A 23,503-nucleotide genomic window follows, 5' to 3' on the forward strand; every position below is an offset into this window, starting at 1 on the left:
CTCTGAGTCACCGTTCCATTCTTGATTTCTTATTCAAGAGCTCATCTTCCTCAAACCCTAAACGATTTGGGGAAGATGAGTTGCAGGGGTTTTTTTTTTTCTAAGTGAGGTAATGGTAGGGACTATAATGGTATTTAGTTTGGAAAACAAGGGGGCACGTTACATTAGTAAAAGTTCAAAGGGGCAACCGTACGTTTGACCATTTTTAGGGGGGCATTTGGAATTAACCCAATTTTTTAAGTTTATATGTTACAGATTAGAGAAGGATATATATATAACTAGGGAAGAGATTGATCGTGTAGGGCTTACTCCAGCACGAGGGCCAATGAGAACACACACACGGCCATCAACATGTATATGATTTTTTATTTCATGGGGAAAAAGTGATATTTTAACACACACACGGCCATCAACATATATATGATTTTTTATTTCATGGGAAAAAGGTGATATTTTTGCACGCTCCTGTGTTTGGGTGCAAGAGCCATGCGACCAGGTATCACTCTTTTTCCCACATAATTAACATATTCATGTTGGATATTTATCGGATTGAATGTTGGCATCCCCATGTCCTAAAGAATCCAGTTGTATACAAATCATATCTAGATAGGACAGAAAGTTAGTACACATGATAGAGGATCTCACAACTATTTTACTAGCCAAAATTCAGTCCCAAACAAGTAGAAGTGGTGTGTTAAAAGCCAGTATAAAGAGAAAAGATTTAAAAAAATTCAATAGATTCCATTACAGTTTTGTAATTCTATAGAGGTCTGAAATGATTTTCCACTCACTTCCCTCGTTAGTTTCGGGCTGAAACTTCGACCAGTGAAATGGAATGATGTCCTCTATCACATTGGACCTACTCACATCAATCCATGTTGGCAATATGGCAAGTTTTGAGACTTGGGTGAAACCTTAAAGTTCATCTATTTTTAATTTTATGGGAAAAAGGTCTCTACTTGGTGGTGTTTCCAACGCCCTCTCACAAGACACCATAAGATGACGCCTCTGCCCCCTAGTAGATACCCAGGCATGCTCACTCATTGACCCAAACGCTAATGTAGAGACTGCGACCAAGTAGTGATCTCTTGCCCTAATTTTATAAATCATGTATAAACTTCTTTTTGCTGTTTTCGTACTAAAGTATCCACTTAAGTTCCTTTTTTTTTTGGTAAAAACTTAAGTTCCTTATAGACAGCATTGCAAATAAGATGGCATCACATATTTGTGTATGGAAGCATGCCGGCGCTACACGCACGCGCGTGTGTGTGTGTGTGTGTGTGTGTGTGAGAGAGAGAGAGAGAGAGAGAGAGAGAGAGAGAGAGAGAGAGGCCCTTTGCATTCTCTCCCATAACCAACTATCTTTCAATGAGATGAATTACTCGTACCAAAATTTATGTCAAACAGAAAGAGGGCTTTACAATAAAAATTGACAAAAAAATTATTATCGATCCAGAGTTGAGTATGCTAATACAAGGTGCAAGCTAAACTAAAAACACAATACTTGAACCTGACACAGATGCCATTCCTCTTCTCATGAATCTTAAACAAGAGGCCTCATACCCTGCAGGACATCACTGAGTTACATTTGGGATCACAGATGCAGTTCTAAAACCATCCTTATTTGACAAAAATGAGTAGAATTGTTCTCTAGCAGAATGCAGTTTGATCATAAAAATACCAAATATTGTCATGGTGGACAGCTACAAGTTGATTATAAATAATAGAATCTTTGAGGAAAATTTAAGCCATAAAATTAGATTTCACCATCCTGTCCAGATACTAACCAACTGTTTCCTAGAAAAAAAATATGGGGCTCATAAAGGGGGGAATGAAATGCATAAAACCATATAATAGGTGGGAAAACCTTTCTACCCAAAAAAGAAAGAGGTGGTCAAACTATCTTGAGCCATTTGAATTGTAGATCTTGTCAAACTGCCTGTATGGATGATGGGTAGCATACCCCTTGGATTAGCCACATGTCTAGTTTCAGGCCCCCTTAATCACGTGGTGTACTTATCTTTGGGGTGCACTTGGTTGTAACCAAGAATGGTTGGGTTTATCCCTTTGAACTATATTTGCCCTCTGTTCTCCATGACGGAAAAATTAGTAATTTCTCTTACCTTGCCTGAAACAGAGAGATTACCACAAACTCCATGAAAGTTTAAACCATGAACAATAAAACCAAACAATCTTTGCCAGAAAATAGAGATTACCAAAGAACTAATGAAATCTTAAACCATTAATGGTGAAACCATGAAATTTTGGTGGAAAATGGAGAGATCACACTGGACTGCATGAAAACCTTCAACCATGAACCCGTGGAAACCCATGAAACCAAACACCATGGAAAGTTGGAAACCCACTTTGAAACGGTGGAAAGAGAGACTGTCAGACAACGGAAAAAGGGTATCAATGGAAAACACTAGGGAACTACTAGAGAATACAGGAGAGAAATCACCGATGTGTGTATGTTGTGTTTGGGGAGGGGTGTGTGTACTTCAACACATAAACTATAGCAAATGAACAGAATTGAATTGTTTTAGAAGTGTTGAAGTATAGACCGGTTCTTCTACTGGTTCGGTTCTCTTGTCGTAGTATGTATTGTAACTAGATACATTGTAGTATCTAGGTTCATTGTGCACATGTTAAATGTGCTAGATAAGGATTGAGTCAATCATTCCATATTTGTAATAATCTCAAGTTATAAATGAAGGCATGGTCTCTGTCTCCTTGACAAGCCAATCTATTCTCCCAAATCTTCTTCTCAACTTGGTATCAGAGCCAGTCTTCTTTTTTGGGTATTTTTTTCTCGCCGAAGAAGTTCTTCAGCACCGCCGCTGTACCACTCGCCGCCTAAGGGCCCCTGGCCCTTGCGCTACCACCGTTAGGCCTCCCTGCACCACCACTGCCAGGCCTCCCTGGTCCTCACGCTGCCACCACCAGGCCTTCCTGGCCTCTCGCACCACCTCCCTGGCCCCTTGCGCCATCCTAACGACCTCCATGGCCCCCTGCTAGGCCTTCCACCTCCCACCTGGGCCATCCGCCTCCACCAGGTCCCTTGTTAGGACCCTGCCAGCTCCTCTGCACCTCACGCCAGTCCCTGCAAGCCCTTTTGCATCTCTCGCCGGCCCTTGCAGGCCCCTTTGCATCTCCACTGACCTTGTAACAGGCCCCCTTGCCTTGCTATGCTCACCCCCGCCTTGCTGGTTTTTCTTTCTCTGCCTGTAGCTTAATGGTATGCTGTAATCTTCTGTGTGAAGGTATTTCTCATTCACTTATTGTGCTTTTTCTTTTGCAAAATAATGGAGAGTACTAGTTCATCATTGGGTGGATTAGGAGGTAGTGACCAGCATCCTTCGGCAAAATAATGGGACTAATTATCTTGCCTGGTCACGAGCTTGTTTCCTAACTATTCGAGGCAACCACTTTTCGGGTTATATCACTGGTGGCACCCCCTACTGAGGCTTCTGCTAAGGACACATGGTTGGCTAATGATGCCCTTGTGATGTCATTCTTGTTGAACTCTATGAAACTAACCATCAGACCTAGTTTTGTGCTATTGAACACTGCCAAAGAATTGTGGGACGCAGTTAAGCATACATATGCCCAGACAAGCAATTATGCACAGATCTATGAGCTCCGCCGTCTAGTCCGTGATATTGCTCAGAAGGAGCTGTCAGTTTCTGACTACTACTCTGCCCTCACCAGTTTATGGCAGCAATTGGACTTTTATCACCCTGTTCCAATGGTTAGCACCTCTGATGGTGAGATCTTCCAGGAGCGTGAAATGGAATGGATTTATGAATTTGTGACTTGCCTCAACCTGGAATACGATCAGATTCGTGATCAGATCTTTGGCAGAGACACTTTTCCCACACTTCTCCAGGCTAACAACATTGTTCAACATGAAGACAGGCATCGCTCTATTATGATGCCACCTGCTGCCACTACCTGCTCTGCTCTCGTGACCACACCTCAGGCTACTTCCATTGCTGGTTATGTCACTAAACCTGGTTCATCTACAAAGGGCCCGGTTAAGTGTGATTATTGAGGGCGTCCTTACCACACCAGAGAGACCTGTTGGAAGTTTCATGGTCGCCCCAAAGGGGGAGGGAGTAGTGGGAAACAGAACTCTACTCGATCTCAGGCACACCTTTTTGAGACGACTGATGGTACCACACCTGTGTCCTTTACATCTAAACAGTTGGCTGCTCTCCAGCGTATGATGACTCAGCTCGGTGCTACATCTCCTACCATGGCTTCTTCCACTACTACTTTCCATCTTGTCCAGATAAGTATATTCCTTGCTTCCTTCCATTCTGGCTCCTCCTAGCTCATTGATTCTAGAGCCTCTGACCATATGACCAGCTCCTCGGACTTGTTTCATACCTGTAACCTGTGTTCGGGAAAGGACAAGGTCCAGGTGGCTGAGTGGTCCCTTTCTGTCATTTCTGGTAAAGGTTCTATCGCTTGCTCTTTATATCTGTCTTCTGTTTTACATGTCCCTAACCTTATGCAAATCTACTTTCTATCTACCGCCTTACCGTTGATCTGAATTGTAGTGTTCATTTTTTTTTCCTACTCACTGTGTTTTTCAGGATCTAGTGATGGGGGTAACAATTGGATATGGAATATGGTAGAGTGCGGGATGGCCTTTACCACTTGGATCCGGGTCTCACTGCTACTCCATCTCCAGTTTCAGCTCACATTCTTCGGGAAGACAGCCCTCCTAGGCAGCTGCATCAACGGCTCACGCTTTCTAGGATAAAACCCTTTTTCAACTAGTCTACTTGCCGTTTCAGCTCAGCATATTTTGTAGGACTGAGATGATACACAAACAGATTTGGAAACATTGGCACAACCACTAAGTTGATGGCATGATGTATATTCTGCATCGGGGGCAGCTCATCTTGAAGTTCCTAGGGTACAAAATCTGCAAAATCAGGAAGCTCGAATAGGCTTAGGAAAAGAGTCTCGGGTGGAGGAGTGACTTCCTTAGCAACTAAGGCTAATATAAGGCCAGTCTCTTTGATAGTCTCAATAAACTCTTATGGTGGAAATGCTTGCTAGCAGCTTAGTACCAGTCAACTCTCCTTTATGGCTATCTAATTACCCAAAGATTGGGATTAGAATAACCAACAGTGATCTAGAACAGTAGGTCACAGTAAGTCACCAGATTTGGTTCAAGTTCAGGTCAAAGGGCCTAGTTGGTATTAGGAATGAATTAGCAAAAATTAGGAGCTAATCCAATCGTCCGATTTAAAGAAATCAAAGGATTGCTGAAAACAGGAAATCGGATCTAGAAACTACTGAAATTAGCAACTAAACCAAGAGTAGTAAGTAATAACCAAAATAGAAACATGGAAAAGATTAAGTAACCAAGTAGTATTGAAATAGCAAATGAACAAGAATTAGTAACATGTAGGAAAATAGTAACTAGACTAAAATAGAAACTAAGGTAGTAGTATTCCATGACAGCACTCAAAACTAGGCATCAAACAAGGAACTAATGGATTGGACTGAAGAGTGTATCGGCAGCAAAAAACCAGGTGTGAAACAAAAAAATTGACAATAATTAGAGCTCTAAATAGCAATTCAGGAGATAAACCATAAACTGTAAGTTGCATGCGCAAGGATGGAGAAAAATCAAAATCTGACCTACAGTGAATGGAAAAGAAGAAGAATAGAAGGGAAATGAAGAATATGCTAGGCCTCTCACTTAACTGTGGAGAGGGAATCCCACTAACTCCAGCCTTAGCGTCTCACCAAGGTTTCCCTACTGCATCCCACAGTAGAGCAGTTCTGAATCTAAAAGACCATGCTGTCTCTCACAGAAATCACAAGCTCAAGGCTAAATTAATTCTCAAATAACTCGGGTGGGTATGATGCCCTCTTTATTTATAACTTTCTTGGAAATAAGCAAAATAGGAAACTCACCCCCCCCCCTCATGTGTGGAAGGAGGAATCCCTTGCAACCTAAAGTTTTCCACAAAATAGAAACTCTTCAAGAAATTAACACCTAATCCCGTATAGGACTCAAATCCCTCAGATTTTGAGCTTATAGAATTAGCTCATTATAATAGTAAAACCAAAAATACTAAGCCCATGGCCCATATAATCCATTGGACACTCAAAATCAAACATAATGCTCCATTCTTGGTTCAGTCCAACGGCCTGGTTAGCTGCTGGCCTTCTTGTTCTTCTGAACTCCATCAACTCTCCCCGTCTAAAAAAAACTCGTCCACAAGTGTTGAAGTACTGTTCATGTGACACTGTTCACGTGAACAATGATTTGGTTGATATGTGTATCTTCTATTTTCCTAGTCCTAGTTGGAGTCCTAGTTTCTAATTATGTCAAGTCCTAATTCTACTGTGAGTTGTTAGTCTTAGTTTCAGTTTGAGTTGTTAGTTTTAGTTCTTTTCCTATTGTAACTTGAAATCCTATCATGATTAGGAATTCCTAATCTGATTAGGAGTTCCCCTTTCTATTGTAATTTGAGATTATAAATACAAGCATTATGAGGGAGACTAATAAGTTTAACAGTTCTCTCCTCTTCCTCATCTTCTTCTCTTTCTCTCTTCTTCCTCCATTCTCGGTTCTGGTTTTCTTCATCTATATTCTCTAACATGGTATCAGAGCTAGGTTACCAGTGACTGATTCTCTCCAAGATTGCTGTTTTGAGAGTCGATTGTAAATTCTGGTTTGAAGAAGGAAACCCTAGTTCATAGAGGAAGAAGAGGAACTAGGGTTTCACATACTGGTTTCGATGACAGCTGAAATAGTATCTGAAGATCATACCTGGAGTTGGGTGTGCATCGATTACTGAATCTGGCTGCTATTAATTTCTGCTGAAGAACTAATGTTGTGCTCCATCGATATGTATTTGCTGCTCTATTCCGCTGCTATTCTGCTATTGCAAGTTACGATTTATTTCCTTCTATGGATTGCTGCTATTTGTTGATCTGCTGTCATTACTCGATTTGCTGCTGAATCAGCAATTTTATTGTGCTCTGTTTGTGGTAGTAATAGTAGATCAACAGAATCGAGTTGATCCTGTTAGTTGCATCTTCTTTCTTCCCGTGGCTTGGGGTTCCATTACCTCTCTTGGAGGCGACCCAGTATATTGAGTTTTAGGTCGAAACTCAAAGGGAGTAGTGAGATATGTCATTGAAATCAAACCTGAAACCATAACTACCCCTTTATCTGGTTTCAGGAATTTTTTGTTCAACCTTACCTTTGTTATTCAACTTTTTGTTGCTTGCATTCAAGATGGCATTGTGTTGCGATTCTCCACCCAAAATTTCAGGGTGATTGGCGGTCGAATGGAGAAGTTCTCTCGATATACGCTGGTTCCAGTTCTCTGCCTTCTCCTTTCTATCAAGAGGTAGGAGATGACTCCCCCTTACATGTCTTTATCTAATTTCTGTGATTCCATATATGCCCTTCCTTTTACCCTTAATTCAAACATATCCTTTAGTTATTGTCCCTTCCTAGTTTGTCCCCTTACAATAATTTTAATTCCCATAATGTCCCATTGCCTCTTTAACTACCAAATTGACCCCTTGCAAATTCTGGTTTATTACTAGATTGCCACTCCTCCCTTAAATTTGGCCTTGCTTATGCATATATATATGTATGGATTTCATTTAAATTACAATTCTGCCATTCTCCTATTTGACTACCCAATTGACCCTTGAAAATTCTGGTTTATTACCAGTTTGCCCTTTGGCTTGGATTGTATTTAAAAGTGGATTTCCACCAACTTACAACCATGCCATCTTTTTTTTCAACACCGTTCTCTTTCAATAATTCTAATTCCCTTCATATCCCATACCTTTGGTATTTACCCATAACACCTTTGGAAACTTCTAGTAAATTACAATTTTGCCATTCCTTAATTTTTTCATACCCATAGCACCTTTGGAGAATTCTGGAAGTTTATACTTTTGCACTATCTCTGACATAATCTCCGTTATTTGTCCACATGTACTACTACACGTGAGGGGGGGGATTTATGTACAATACACCTGCAGACATTGTAGAACGCAAAACTTGCAGGAACATTGGTGCAAAACATAGAAGATCAGTTTTCTCCACCATTGCCATTGGGTATCCTTCGTTATTGGGTTGAGTTTACCGTAAGGGGAAGATTGAAGTATTGAAGAGTATTGAAGATATTTGGTTGTTGCCTATTTGAGGACTTTCAATTGGGTTGATACAGTGTTTTTCCGCTGCCTAATTCAACTCATTTCCGCTACTTGCGGCTCTAGTTATTTAACTTCAAAATTTTATGTCATTATGACAATCTGAGATTCATCACTGGTTAGCTATTGAAGATCGTTAAAAGCTGCATTTTTTTGGAAGAAATTTTAGTCCCGGTTTGCTGATCATGTCTGTCCAGGTTTTGAAGATCAATTACTTCAAGTTCTTGAAGGTATATTTGGGAGCTACATTCATCTGTCAAGCTGGATTCTGCTGCAACTTAGTTTCTTCTCATTTTGTTCAAGTTGGGAATTGATACCTTGTATGCGCCAGCTTGAGGGCGAGTGTTTGCATTATTATGGAGTTCTTTTTTTTCCTTTTAGTTCAAGCTGGATCTTCTTTCTTTACTTATTTGTATAATCCAGCTTGAGGGGGAGTGTTGAAGTACTGTTCATGTGAACAGTAATTTGGTTGATACGTATATCTTCTATTTTCCTAGTCCTAGTTGGAGTCCTGGTTTCTAATTATGTCAAGTCCTAATTCTACTTTGAGTTGTTAGTCTTAGTTTCAGTTTGAGTTGTTAGTTCTAGTTCCTTTCCTATTGTAACTTGGAATCCTATCATGATTAGGAATTCCTAATCTGATTAGGAGTTCCCCTTTCTATTGCAATTTGAGATTATAAATACAAGCATTATGAGGGGGACTGATAAGTTTAACAGTTCTCTCATCGTCCTCATCTTCTTCTCTTTCTCTCTTCTTCCTCCATTCTTGGTTCTGGTTTTCTTCATCTATATTCTCTAACAAGTTTTATAGTGATGCCAAATCAGGATCCACATGATCATCCTATCGGAGATAGAGTTCCATAACCCTCAATATCGTCCCATCAATGTAGTGGTCTGTTGTCTTTCCATAGCTCTGATACCAATATAATGGAGTAGGATTACCCTTTTAGCAGGTTACAAGTTCCCAACATCAATTGTACCAGATTTTAGAGAAATTTTAGAACTCAAAATCTGGTTGACTGTAAGTCTGTAAAAACAGTATTAACTCCCAAAGGTTGGAAGCGATCCAGAGGTTAGGTAAGGTTTTACAGGTACTCTCTCAAAATAGAAACTTAGAGTTCTCAGAGTTAGTAACTCTTTAGAACTCCAGATCTGTAAGTTAGATCAGCACCCAAACCTGGTTGAAATATCTTCTTGGAATTGAGAACAAAATACCAAAGTATCAGCCAAAGACGATGGCTAGTTGTTGCAGATCAGAGAGGCCAAACAGAATAGAAACAGAAGGAAAACAGGGTATTGCAGGTACTGTTTGGACTTCAGGAGGTTAGTCCGCGACCAAGTTCTGTTATGCTCTTTTAACAAGTTGATAATAAACCTAAATATAGCCACAAAACAGCAGTGAATAAGTCTTCAGAAACAGAAAAGAGAATTAGAGTAGAAGTAAGATAGATATGACTTGATTCTCTCACTTAAACCTCGACCATCTTCCCACCAGTCAGCCCAGCTTCTCACTAAGTAGTCTACTGCATCTCACAGCCTTCTGTATCTCACAGGTAACAGGTTTCAAAGCAAAGTTTCATATGTTGTAAATCATGGGTGGGGTATGATCCCTTGGCTCTATTATTTATTACTTTATAGATTCCATAAAACATAGGGAACCCCCATGCATAGGAAGGAGGAGTCCTTACAACTTACAACCTAAGTTTTCTTAACAAAATAGAAACCATCTAGAAGATTGACAAAATAGCAACTACTAAGGCTGGTAATTAGTAACTAGAGTCCAGCCTTCTTGAACAAGCAAAAACAACAAATAGAAACTAGAAAAAGGAACCCACGACCCCAATATTAGTAGCAACCCTTGACTAAACCATGACTGAACCAAATTTGGTCCAACCAGTCCAGAAATCTGGTCTAACCAGAACTGAAAACTAGAGAACAGACTGTTTCTTCTTCCTCCTACTACGCTGGTAGTGTTTGGAGAAAATCAAATCTGCATCACTTCCCTTTACATCTTACAACTACATTTATTTCTTGGTAATATAGGCTCAATAACATGTCAGTTCCACAGTCAACCTCAATGTACACTAAATACTTGAGCATGTTCTCTTATACGTGATAAATGATGACATTCATTGGCTTGGAAGATGCATGTGCTCTTACAAGGAGTTATTGCTAAGAGTTTAGATCAGGGATAACAATGAGTTAGGTTCAATATTGAACAAAATACAATCAAAGGGCCATAACACGGTGCAAGTTCCATTTTTGCATGGTCCGAGAAGAGTTGGATTGGATAAGTCCTAATGATCAGTATTTTTGAAAGCAGTGGTTATCCTCTGGCTCGAACTTTCATCTTCACGCTGGCAGCAGCAACTTTTACCACTGCACCAAGTGACAGATCCTGTATAACACACAATCAAATACCAGTTAAACCTCTTCTCCGCCCAAATCCTTGAAGCATGCAAGTCAGTTGACAAAGCAGGGTCCCATGGTCAAGGCAGGTTGGGTAGGGCCACATGATTTTTCTACACCAAATTCATCCATAACCATAGTTATCAAGGAGTCGCCTAGGCAAAGCCAAGGTGTCCAAGCTCCTTGGTCGCCTTGGGCGCCTTGCCACTTGTTGGTGTCGTCTTGCTTTTTGGACCCTCTCCAACGTCATGGTCGCCTTGCCGCCTTGATAACTATGCCCATAACCAGTTAAGGGTCATTCTGAACCCTAACCATTTAGAGCAGAGTATGGTGGATCTCAAGTTTGACACATCCCCTGAGGTTGAGAAGCTTGCTTACATCAACTCATCAAGTCCTCCAAAGTTAAGGCCTTCATTCAGACTGCTCTGTATATCTTCTGGTTGATCATCTCACACATCATTCTGCGCCGTTCCATTATAGGTCTATGAGATGAAGTAAAGAAGGTGTGATGCTGGCTCAAGTATCTATGTACAGAACTGAACCCCTTAGATGATTATCCTTGTCTCATCAAAGGCTGGATGAGTTACAATCTGGCAGTAGCTGCTGCAGCAGCAACCATGTAAATCCTGATTTTGAACCATTCCACCGATTAGGAGGTGAATTACGTTCATTAAGCTGGAGAATTTGGTCCAAAATGAAAAGTCAAAACCAAAGACACCTGGCGAAGTTAGCAATTTGATGTAGTTTTCGTTGAACTTCAAGCTCTTTAGTATGGTATTGAGCTCCTGCAATAGGTTCAACAGATTTTGGCAGATAGAGACAGAGTCACCTGATCCTAGCTGATTGTAGGAGGAGACTCAGTCATTAGCTTTCTCCACTTTATGATTACAATATTAAGTTAATCCTGCCAGAATTGCCTTCCGTTCATCATGAAGGCAACAAGAAAATGACTTTTTTTTTTTTTTATGGTGGAGGATGAAAACATGATGGTTTGGGATTTTATGCTCATTCATTTTATTCTTGGTAAAAGAAAAATTATAATATCTATTTTACATTTGGGCTGAATTTGAAATGTTGCATATTGGAAATTTTTTGTTCTTTTTATTTATTTGTAATAATTCTATCAATCTTTATAGTCCATTTTTCATTTAACTGAAAGAAAGAAAAAATAAGACAGTCCATATGGCCATAGAAAACAGTGTATATGGCATCAATCCCCCCAACTCTATGACATAAAGATAACCATGGCTGAAAAACTGACATGAAACATGAATAGGATACCCATACATAAACATGTATTAAAATTTGGAAGAGGGATCATGAATATAGCCTGATTCTATTTGAGTATACCTTGGATGTCCGCAGTTCATTTACAGCCATTCTAAGAGAATCATCTGATAATATCAAACGTGATAAAGCACCTGTGCTTAACCTGCAATATTCAAGAGAGAACGCAATGATTCTACTTGATACAGTGGGTTAGTTTATGGTATAACAACATGGAATGCCTGCTGTAGAATATCAAATATTCAATAACTCTTACAAACGGTGGAAAAACTCAACAGCCAAATTATACCCCAAAAACTTTGCTGCATCTGATACAGAGCCATTAACTGCAAACATTAGGTCCAATAAAGCTCGCATTCCCTATGGCAGAAACAAAAGATAAAGTAGACTGAATGACCGATATCATATTCATTTAAAATCCATGTAGGCTCTCAAATTTTAGAGAGAAAATTAGTATACACAATATGATGAGTCATACCAATGCAAATTTTGGATTATTTGGTCCAATTTGTGAACCACATTCTGATCCTCTCATTGTCGACTTTGCAGGAAGAATCTGAAGAAGCTCAAGAGGAGGTTTGTACCCATTCAAGTCAACTGCATTCCTAACTAGTTCAAAGGGACAAAATGCTACCTATCAGTGCAAATACACATTTTTCATTTGGCAAACAAAAACAAAGAAGCTGCTATAAGGAGATTATCAAAGTATGATATCATCAAAAATCTTTTTCATTTATTCTCATCTGTCCATCTCAGGTGTATATCTAGAGACCTCCTCAGTACTCATAGAGTCATAGTATTGTATTGTTGAGACTTGGGAGTTCAGACATGGAAGACTAGGGTAGTAAGGTGTCTATGACTTATGCATTATTCATTGTACTTGGGTTGGGTGTCTATGTAATATGCATTGTGAATACTTCACTGTATCTAGTGGTTTGTAGTAGAACTTTTAGTCTTTAACTATTTCTTAAATAATTATTCAATATTATGTGTCTTCATCCATTATTGCATAATTTACTTGTTTTACTTGCCAATTATGTCTCATAGCACTCAAACAATGTGTAGAATAGGCAATTTTTTTTTGGTTAAAAGGAGCTTATATTAGTAGAAAGTAATTAAAACTTACAACCTGTAGTATGTCATTCCATTAGCATCATTCCTAATTATAGTGGAAAGAGCTTCTGGAAGACAATCTAGTCTAAAAACAACATCTTGAGATAGATGCACCAAACCAGCCAAATAGTCAGCACAGCCATTGATCTCCCTGTCATGATGAATAAAACTACAACTGCGAAAACTGTCACGCAAGCCACGGATCATCCTTGGCTTAACACGTGTTTCCATCAAACCAAAAACCACAAGCTGATTCTTCATAGCCCAATCAAACACCGCCCTGCGCTTACCGGGATCATTTAAACCCCGAGTATTCCACGCCCCAACATTCATCAATGCGAGGTTGGAGAAGTGGAGCAGTGCGTGTAGTTGCCCCGACCCAGACTGCGCTCACGTACACGAGGTATTGCAGGACCCTCAACATCATCTTCACTAGTCACAATAGGCTCCACATCCTGTAATGGAGCGAATCTATTACCAACAAACGACTGATCAGCATCCTTCCTGATGAGCACATTTATGTGTGAAATATTAAGTAGGCAGCTTCCCAATAGAGTTGGTCCTCAAACTTAGTGTTTCCTGGTAACCATGGTGTTTATTTTTCGGTCCAGTGAACCAGATTTAGCCGCCTCAGACACACCACTGGTTGGTGGTTTTAATTCCACAATACCTGAAAATTTTGGACTATTATGACCCAAGCCACGAACAGAATCCTTCACAGCAAGGTGGTTGTCACAACCACCTTGTCTTTGCCACGTTCCCCTACACTCTCCCTAGATGTTGGAGCAACCAACTTATCCTTCAAACCACCACTTGACACCTCATTAATTACCAACGTTCCAGCACGTGGCTGAACCTTAGAAGAGGATAATTGTGCCTTCTCAACACTAAAACCAGCAACCGTTTTCCCACCAGAAGAAGTATTTGAATAAACACGATCTGACCTGCCACGTGGTGGTTCAACAATCACTGATGCCTTAACCGCAGAAACTGCCTGACCGGAATCAGATGACGGAAGCACTGATCCAGCCATAGGGTTGACCACCTCCGGCGGTAAGGGACGTTTACCACGTCCACGTCGCCCCCTCGGTCTCTGCCAGCCATTTTCAACCTGCATGGTCTCAGGCGCAGAAGCACCACCCTCTTGAGTACTCTGGTTTGCAGCAACAGGGCATGCCTTATCAACATGTCCGAATACTTTGCAAGCACTGCACATAGGAGGCATCCAATCATAGTGAACAGATTGTTCAACCAAAGTTCCATTCTCTTGTGCAATCAAAATGGTGCTAGGAAGCCCATCAGAGGCCTTAATGGAGACACAAAGTCTCGCAAAGGAGAGCCGTTCTCTCTGCGTAGTCCTCCTATCAGCGCAGATTGGCCGACCAAGCACACTGGCAATGTGACCTAATGAACGTTCTCCCCAGTAATGCAAATTAAGTCCATAGAGCCTAATCCAAAGATGCAATTCAGACTCTTCTTTCTTAGAAAGAGATATCTCTGGAGACCAGGGTCGCAAAATCAGAGGACGAGTACCAAGAGTCCAAGGGCCTTCGTCCAAGATCTGGCAGCTCAGATCACTTCCCTGAAAATCAAACATAAAGATACCACTCTCTAAACCAAACACTTCGACACCACCAACATGCCCCCATTTCTCTTTCACAAAACGCTGCATGGCAGAGAACGTTGGCCTCGGACCGAAAACATATCCCACCAAAGCCGCATCCCATCGATCCTTCTCCTCCCCCAACTCTTCTGCAGTACACTGCGCAACTCTTCTGCCATTAACAACAGACGGCTCAAAGTAGGGGATAGCACCAGCATCCTCTCTTACCTTTCCACCTCTAAACAGATTCGCCCATGATCGTTGTACACCACTTCGAGTCCCATTACCCTCCATAGTAACGAGGGAAGGAGTACCATGGGCCACCGGTGTAGAAACTCCGACAAGCATAAACGAAAAAGAACCTTCAGAGCACTATTTCCTTCCAAAAAACGCAACAAAACCCCTGCTCCCCCATTGTTCTTCAATATCGAACGTTGTGGCGTCTTCTCCCACAATAGAATAGGCAATATTACATTAAGGGTTCAATGATTACTGCTAATCAAGGGTGCAAATCCAAAACACCAAATTGGGTGCTTTTAGTTTACAATTTGAAGATTTAAATATGTTTATTAAGCCTAAAACAAGCTTCCCTTAAAAATTTGGAGCCAACTATGGCCATTTGCCCACCAAAACATCATACCGAAACAAAACAAAAAAAAAATACACTAACTCCCCGAGATCTCAGTCGTCTCAACCTGGTCAAGACGAGTTTTTGAACCTTGAATTAAAGTGCACCTCGGTTCATTGGGCCTATGAGCTTAATATCTAGGATCTTAAGTTACTTCTTGTACAAGCAAGGTTCGAAAGCTCTGGTTTCGGTGCCAACTCGGACCCTTGAAAAACCGAGTCGACGGCGAGATCTCGCCGAGTTGGTGCACTTTTTTTTTTTTTTTCTGACTTGAAGCCTCATCTCGGTGGGTTTTAGACCTAATTTGGGTCTGAAACTTGGTATTCAGCCTATTTGCCATTTAAACACAATGGTACTATCAGATTTTGCAAAAACAAAGTCCAAATAGGAGTTTCACTTAGTGGAAAAGCAAGACAGACATAGGACAAACACACTTATTTATGCCTAATATCATTTAAGTATATTTAAGATATTATTCATAATAAGCAAATACCCCCTATTTGAATCCAATAAAAATAGTCAAAAAATCAAATTCCAAAAGGAAAAAAAGTCAATCCCCCAGTTCAAGAACAAAAACTGGATTTTCGGCTGTAGGTGCAATTTTCAACTTTCTAATGCAGGGGTTTTTCTCAAATCTAAAAATTCCATAAATCTTAATATGATAAAACATTGCTAAAAACCAAAAGTGCGGTAAAATATTCATTTGTTTTGATATCCAAAAAAATATTTTCATTCAGAGCGATTTTGACAGCATTCGCGCACACCGAATTAAGTTTGGCCGGTACATAACTCCTTGAATATAAATCAAATTTTAGCAATCTTGGACTTGTTGGAAAGCTTAACAAGATATTAGGCATAAATAAGTGTCTGTCTTGGTTCCTGGCATAGATAGGTGTCTGTATACCAAGATTTTCCAGCAAGATCTCGAGATCTGGCACTCATATAAAGGACCTGGAGGGGCATTTTCCTAGGTCAAACCGAGATCTCGGCGAGATATTGACATTTTGAGACTCATAGGCAGTCTCGTCTTAGGATTTCGAAAAACCGAAAAATTCGACGAGATCTCACAAGTTCTCGAACTATGTGTGCAAGTACTTTCTATTAGTTGTTATCCTCTTTAGTGATGGCCTTAGCCAGACTAAATGTAATGGGATCATTAGTGTCCTTCTACCGCGATTTAATGAAGTTGATTGACTCTGTTGTGTGAGACAGTGTGAGGAGAGATTCCTTAGGTTAGTGAGAGACCAACCAAGGCCATAGGTGAGAGGCCTTGGTCATATCCCCTGCCATCTTCTTCCTCTTCTCCTCCATCGAGTTCTTTGTTTCTATTTTCATTGTCCTGCAATAACCCAATATCTGAGAGGTATCGAGGCAACTGTTCTCCAATGTGTTGCTGGTTCCTTCTTTGAAGACTGTCCTATCGAGTTCCACTGAATCAGGCCTTGAAGAGTCATCCCCATCCTTGCAGCTCTCCTGTGTTGTGATCTAGTGCAGCAGACTTCAAGACCTAGAAACTCCAGATCTAGCCATCAGTTTCTGACCAAACTTCGGGAGTATAATACCCTGCCTAGGCCTCTACTTTGATGGTAGTTTCAGCCTAATCCATTGGCTGATTTGGACTGTAGACTGTAAGTTGCTATTTTGAGTTTCATTAACTAATCTTGAAATTAATGTAGTTCTAGATTGGTAGGAGACCAACTAGAAGCCAAATAACCAGGATTTGATCTGATAGGTAGTTCACTAACTCAAAAATAGGTGAAAGTGTAAAATTAGGGTTAGGGTTTGATGTGACCCAGGGTTTGATGGTAGGGTTAGGGTAAGTTGATGTAGGGGAGTCTTCCAATGAAGGTCCTAAGATGTTTTGATGGAATTAGTTATGTAAACTTAAATGGACAGTAGATTAGGTTTAGGATTTCTGGGTTTTTGAAAAGAGAATAATGGGGGAATCAAGGATTTAGGATGGGAGTTTAGGGCAGGGGCTTGGATCGAGTTTCCCTAAGGTTGAGAGGGAGATTCGGTCCACGTTTGGGCTATTTCTGATGGTTGGTTAGGTCTGGGCAGAATTTAGGTTATTGGGATGATGTTCAAAGATGGAGGGGATGCTAGCGTTTGGTTTAGAGGATTAGAAGAAGAAGTGTTTGGGTTGGGGTTGATGCATTTAATTGTTGTCTGAAAGTATTCTTGACCCTTGCAAAGAATTTCCAGCAGCTGAGTATGTCTCTTCAAGAGATCAACTAGGGCACAACTAGAGCTTGAATGGAGATCGGTGGAATGGGATTGGGAAAGGCTATATCAGCCTAGGCATCTCACCCATCCTATCTCAGGATTTTCACAAAGGCTAAAGGCAATATTTCATTATTCAAATTCGTGTACAATACTGGCCTCCCTTACAAACTTATATAGAAGACTCAAAAATAGAGTTAGACATGAAAAATGAAAGGCCTAATCCAATCCTTAACTAATAAGATATCTGGAATTGACTAGGAAAGTGAAATAATAAAGAAAACAGACTCAAAATAGGACTATAACTAAGCTAATGAAGTAAATCCCGTTTTCCTACTTTCTGCCCATATTTTAAGCTCATTAAATTGGTCAATTACAAAATAAACCCATGGGGTCAAAGTCCCAATACATATGTGACCCAACCCAAAGCTTATTTTCAATAAATAAACCCTCTAAGTGACTTAGCTACATCACCTGTCATATCTCATCATTCAACCATCAGATTTGACTGTAATTTGGACGTGTTAGTCCAGTCCAAGTCTCCTACCCTCGATTGGGAGATCTTCCCCATCTGAGAAGCCTGGTTACTACTCCTGGATCTATTTGATTTTCTGGGCGCTCATTGCCTCATTTCCTGCCCTGCCGATAGACCAGAACTTGCACTGTTTTGTTTCTTCTGTGGCTAGACATCATCCTAAGGTATTGTTATGGATTGTTGAGAGTTTTAAGAGTTGAAAGATTTTTCTGTTCATCTACTGTTTAGGTGTTTCCGTCATTTTCTGTTGCGGGAAAATTGTGGTATAGTGTACTGTTAATAGTGTGGGTGATCCTATTGTGCGCTAGGTTCATAGCTGTGTTGATTTGAGTCCTAGTCCTATATATATCTTGTCCATTCCAACATTATGTTCTTTAAAGGAAAGAAATGGGGAAAAAGAAGGGGAAAAGATCACAGAGAGCATTCTGTGTGAAATTTCCATATGAGAAGTTCTTAATAACACCATCAAATCGAGGACTACTTTGATTGCATGCATCTCATAATCAAGAGACAAACTTTAGCTTGTATTGATAAGAACCAAAATCAAGGCCTTGGAAATGTCTTGTTGGCTAATGAGGTTCTCCTTAAACACACACACACACACACATCCATTATAGATATAGATGTAGTCATGTAGATATATATATATATATATAGAGAGAGAGAGAGAGGTAACGAAGAAAGAAAAGCTGCAGGCAAGCAAAGTTGATGGGAACCTTTAAGAGCTAATAGAGTACGCAAACGAGCTAAGGCTGATGCTCGGTTCCTATGTTGTGAGCGGTCCTCAACAGCCTACACACAACATGGAACCAGTTGAAATTACAGATAAGAAAAAACAACTGTGAACTGTCTCCTGCATGAAAAAAAAAATTAAAAAAGAAATTTTGGAAATCAATGAGAAGAAGATGGGTTCAGAAACATGTGCAAAGCATGAAGCTGACCCAAGTGTGCATTTAAGTAGAAGCTACTGACTTACATAGCAATGAACAGAGGAGTTGAACCTTATAAAAGAGGCAAACAAACGCCACCAGATGATTTAAAATTATTGAGATTAACAAATTTAATTTGATTCAGAATTTCAAATCTCTATTGTTATGATGTACCCAAAAATTTATTCAAGTAAAAAGGTGGCACTAATGGAGGAGATTCTATTGATAGAATTCGTGCCACATGATGATAGCTAAAAAGCATATACCTGAAAAAGCAAGTGATATCTTCAGAAGAGCAATGGTGGTGTGATAACTAATGAACCACTGTAATCGTATAGGTTACAAAAGCATGAATCCATTCACTAGCTGCAATAGCAATAGTGTCCCTCCCGAAATGTGTGAAATTTTACCATGTAGCCTACTTGGTATCTTGGCTAAGGAGAGATTTTCCACAGTCCTTGCACCAATTGCCTAAACCTTAATGTATTTCACTTTTCTACTATCTAGTCCAAGTTCTCATCCCTCTCCTTCTAATTCTTCTTCCGATCTTTTCTGTCTACTCTCATCTACCTTCGAATCTGCGAATCACAAAGGGATGCTAAGGAGGACAACCTATTAATCTACAGAGGACGTCGGAATGAGTTTGGAGAGAGAAAGGGACCTGGGCTATTACTCCGGTGGGAAGGTGCTTGAGGCGGACTGCGCTTTCTCGCTTGTTACGGTGCTGGCCACCAGGACCAGAAGCTTTGTACGTATCCATTTCGCACTGGTTCATCAGCTCCTCGTCTGACAACAGCAGAAAATCTCGACCGCCATTGCTACTACCACCGCTCAAAGAGAAGGCCTTGATTTGTGTCTGAACCTGTATCTGAAACCCAGGAATCTTCGGCTTGGTTGTTAGAGACACAATGAAACCTGAACAAGTACCCACACCCACCATCGGATTTCGAATCCATCTCGAGATGGATTGAGCCATAAACATTCCTGTATTGTTAAGCAGATACCGAAGTCTGTGCTATCTTGAAGAGAAACAGAAGGGCTATTATTATCATTTTACTGGATTGCCCTTGGTGATTCACTAGATTACCATTAATGACCCTTCACGTTCAATGAGAAGGACATCTCTGTTCTCTCACGCTTGTGATTTGAATGTTAACGTCTCAATTATTGGTTGCAGGTGCTGAGAGGCTGAACCTGCTCTTAGCATCTTATGTCACGCTTGCACACCATATCGAGTAATGTTGTTGGCGATTTCAGTCAGCTGAGGCAACTCCATGCGCAGATCATCCACCATTCGCTCCATCACCACAACTACTGGATCGCCACGCTTATTACCCAATGCACGCGGGTCCGTGCCCCGTTGGCTTATGGCCGTCTCCTCTTCGACTCTTCCCGCCGTCCAAATGTCTTCGTCTTCACCAACATGCTCAAATTCTACTCCCAATGGGGAGCCCACCAGGATGTCATCTCTCTTTTCCTCCAAATGCAGCGCCATCACTGCGACGGTGTTAATATGGATGTGAAGCCCGATGCTTTTGTCTACCCAATCCTGATCAAATCGGCCGGAAAGACAGCCTTTCCATTACATGCCCATGTTCTCAAGTTGGGTCATGGTTGTGATCGTTATGTTAGGAATGCCATCATGGATATGTATGCCAAGTACGGCCCAATTGAACTTGCTCAACGATTGTTCGATGAAATGCCTGATAGAATGGCTGCTGATTGGAACTCGATAGTTTCTGGGTTTTGGAAGTGGGGTAACGAAGCTGAAGCTCGTCGATTGTTTGATTCAATGCCCGAGAAGAATGTCATCTCTTGGACTGCCATGGTTAGTGGTTACTCTAAGCACGGTGATATGATGAACGCACGGAAGTTCTTTGAAGAGATGCCTGAGAAGACCGTGGTCTCATGGAACGCAATGCTTTCAGGTTACATACAAAACGGGTTTGTGGAAGAAGCTCTACAATTGTTCGGAGACATGATGGATACAGGGTTACAACCCGATGAGACAACCTGGGTCACCCTTATTTCGTCTTGCTCTGCACGTGGTGACCCTCAACTTGCAGAGTTACTAGTGGGATCACTTGACCAAAGGCAGATCCATCTGAATGTTTTTGTCAAAACAGCACTCCTCGACATGTATGCAAAATGTGGGTCTATCGGAACTGCAAGAAGGATTTTTGACGAGATGGGAACATACAGGAATCCAGTTTCTTGGAATGCAATGATATCAGCATACACCAAGAATGGTGATCTTGTGTCAGCCAGGGAGCTCTTCTCTGAAATGCCAGAGAGGAATGTCGTCTCATGGAACTCAATGATTGCAGGCTATGCTCAGAACGGGCAATCATCTATAGCAATTGAGCTCTTCAAAGAAATGATAACAATTGGAGACTCAAAACCAGACGAAGTGACAATGGTGAGTGTGATTTCAGCCTGTGGGCATCTAGGGGCTTTAGAATTGGGCAAATGGGTCGTGAACTTTGTCACCCAAAACAAGATCAATTTGAGCATCTCCGGTTGTAACTCTCTGATTTCAATGTACTCAAGATGTGGGAACATGGAAGATGCTAAAAGGATTTTTCAACAAATGTCAGAAAGAGATGTAGTTTCCTACAATTCATTGATCACCGGGTTTGCAGCTCATGGCCATGGAACCGAGGTCGTTAAATTGTTCTTGAAGATGAAAGACGAAGGAATAGAACCAGACCGAATAACATTTATTGGTGTCTTAACAGCATGTAGTCATGCTGGCTTATCAGAGCAAGGCCTGCAAATTTTTTATTCCATCAGAAGCCCAGAAGTAGATCACTATGCCTGCATGGTTGATCTGCTTGGTCGAGCAGGCAAGTTAGACAAAGCAAAGAAGTTTGTAGACATAATGCCAATGAAACCACATGCAGGAGTGTTTGGGGCTCTTTTGAACGCCAGTTGTATCCACAAACGAATTGATCTTGGGGAGTTTGCTGCACACAAGCTCTTCGAGCTTGAACCAGAGAACTCTGGAAATTATGTCCTGCTTTCAAACATTTATGCATCAATGGGGAGGTGGGGAGATGTAGAGAAGGTTAGAGAGACAATGAGAACTAGGGGAGTGAAGAAGGCGACAGGGTGGAGTTGGGTTGAGTTTGGTGGCAAGGTACACCGATTTATTGTTGGAGATCGGTCACATGAGCGGTCCAGGGAGATATACGGGTTACTGGAACAAGTAGGAAAGAAGATGAGGGCTGCTGGATATGTAGCTGATAAGAGCTGTGTTTTGAGAGATATTGAAGAGGAAGAGAAAGAAGAGATGGTGGGGACCCATAGTGAAAAGCTGGCCATTGGGTTCGGGCTTCTTGTTTTCGAAATAGGGGCAACAGTTAGAGTTGTGAAGAACCTAAGGGTTTGCAGGGATTGCCATAGTGCCATTAAGTTGATCTCAAAGTTGGAGAGAAGGGAAATAGTTGTAAGAGATAATAACAGGTTTCACTGTTTCAAGGATGGCGAGTGCTCCTGCAGAGATTATTGGTGATTGAAGCGAGCCATAAAAATTATACTGGAAGGAAATCGAAGCTTCAGATTCTTGGCAATATCGAGAACATGAAGGTGATGCATTAAATTTTCAAAACTGAGGTGATTATTTCTGCAACTGGGTCTTAGTGACTTGGTCGCATAGACCAGAGAGTCTTGCCAGCAGGGAAGGCACCTAGAAAAATATGCGTTTGATTGAAGGCTTTTGCTGACAGGACTTTGTTTAACAGTTGGGGGCTTTTGCTCATGAAACCAGTAAAGTAAGTGAGTCTTCCTGTGAAGATACAGGGATGACCAAGGAATCTTTCATGTGGCAGCTCATTTGTATGTAGCTCAGAAAGGTTCCATGCATCACCAATTCACACCAATCCAATGGTAAAGAAAGCCATCCTTTCTGGGCAGAAATGGATTGATTTTGGCATTTACAAGGATGGTAGTATGGTACCCTCACCATCAGAGCTTACTAATTATCAGCAATGCACAGACCAAGGGAACACACTGGATCCTAATAATGAACCTAAAATTCAGTCCCTTATTTTAAACATAACTCCCCTGCTAGTGCCGTACTGTTCAGTAATGTGCACTGACTATAGTCCCAACCTGTAAGCTGCTGAGCATAAAGTTAGCAGTAGAGTGCGGCTGTCTACTCTGTGGCTCTAGACTTGAATCTGTATTGCATAACTTGTTCAGGTGTGATCTTCTCGAAGACATGTCTGCGCAGGATCACCATTCAGTATCCATATTGATCCCTAACTGTGGCTGTGTGTGGCAGCTATTTCTACTGGTTATGATGATTTGATGGTTCCAAGGACGAAAGGCTAAATTATGTGACAGATAAGCAACAGTGGCACATGAAATATGGAGGCAGGGGGAGTTCAAGCCCTTTGCATTCTTGGAACACCTCATTCTTGTAGAGGTCAGAATCTGCTACTTCGGCAGTCTGTAGAGCCTGACAGGGTTGGTATGGTCAAAGGTTATATTGATATGAATACCAAATCAAAGGTCTGTGATGAATAATAACTACGATGCTTTCTGAATGGCCTCTATCACACGCA

At 41.0% G+C, this 23,503-nt stretch overlaps 2 protein-coding genes across 2 annotated transcripts; one reads left to right on the forward strand and one right to left on the reverse strand.

Annotated features, from left to right (window-relative positions):
- Nucleotides 1-1,346: 1,346 nt before the first annotated feature.
- On the reverse strand, nucleotides 1,347-19,945 carry LOC122669563. Its single transcript, XM_043866352.1, has 6 exons — nucleotides 19,597-19,945; nucleotides 18,723-18,798; nucleotides 12,383-12,513; nucleotides 12,194-12,264; nucleotides 11,968-12,049; nucleotides 1,347-1,564 (listed from the first exon to the last, which is right to left on the reverse strand). The coding sequence occupies exons 1-6, from the start codon at nucleotides 19,915-19,917 to the stop codon at nucleotides 1,544-1,546; spliced, it is 702 nt and encodes a 233-aa protein (XP_043722287.1). The 5' UTR covers nucleotides 19,918-19,945; the 3' UTR covers nucleotides 1,347-1,543.
- Nucleotides 19,946-20,099: 154 nt separating this feature from the next.
- Nucleotides 20,100-22,475, forward strand: LOC122669562 (pentatricopeptide repeat-containing protein At1g14470). The gene has a single exon (XM_043866351.1). It carries the CDS (start codon nucleotides 20,146-20,148, stop codon nucleotides 22,447-22,449), a length of 2,304 nt encoding a protein of 767 aa, XP_043722286.1. The 5' UTR covers nucleotides 20,100-20,145; the 3' UTR covers nucleotides 22,450-22,475.
- Nucleotides 22,476-23,503: the final 1,028 nt, after the last annotated feature.

The sequence above is a fragment of the Telopea speciosissima genome, chromosome 7 (assembly GCF_018873765.1).
Source record: "Telopea speciosissima isolate NSW1024214 ecotype Mountain lineage chromosome 7, Tspe_v1, whole genome shotgun sequence".
In the NCBI taxonomy this organism is placed as follows: Eukaryota; Viridiplantae; Streptophyta; class Magnoliopsida; order Proteales; family Proteaceae; genus Telopea; species Telopea speciosissima.

Coding starts and splice junctions, on each gene's coding strand:
- LOC122669563 (XM_043866352.1), bottom strand. CDS start 19,917: ATGTTTATGGCTCAATCCATCTCGAGATGGATTCGAAATCCGATGGTG. Junction 12,265..12,382: donor ATAATCCAAAATTTGCATTG/GTATGACTCATC, acceptor TTTCTGCCATAG/GGAATGCGAGCTTTATTGGA. Junction 12,050..12,193: donor GATGCAGCAAAGTTTTTGGG/GTATAATTTGGC, acceptor TGAATATTGCAG/GTTAAGCACAGGTGCTTTAT.
- LOC122669562 (XM_043866351.1), top strand. CDS start 20,146: ATGTCACGCTTGCACACCATATCGAGTAATGTTGTTGGCGATTTCAGT.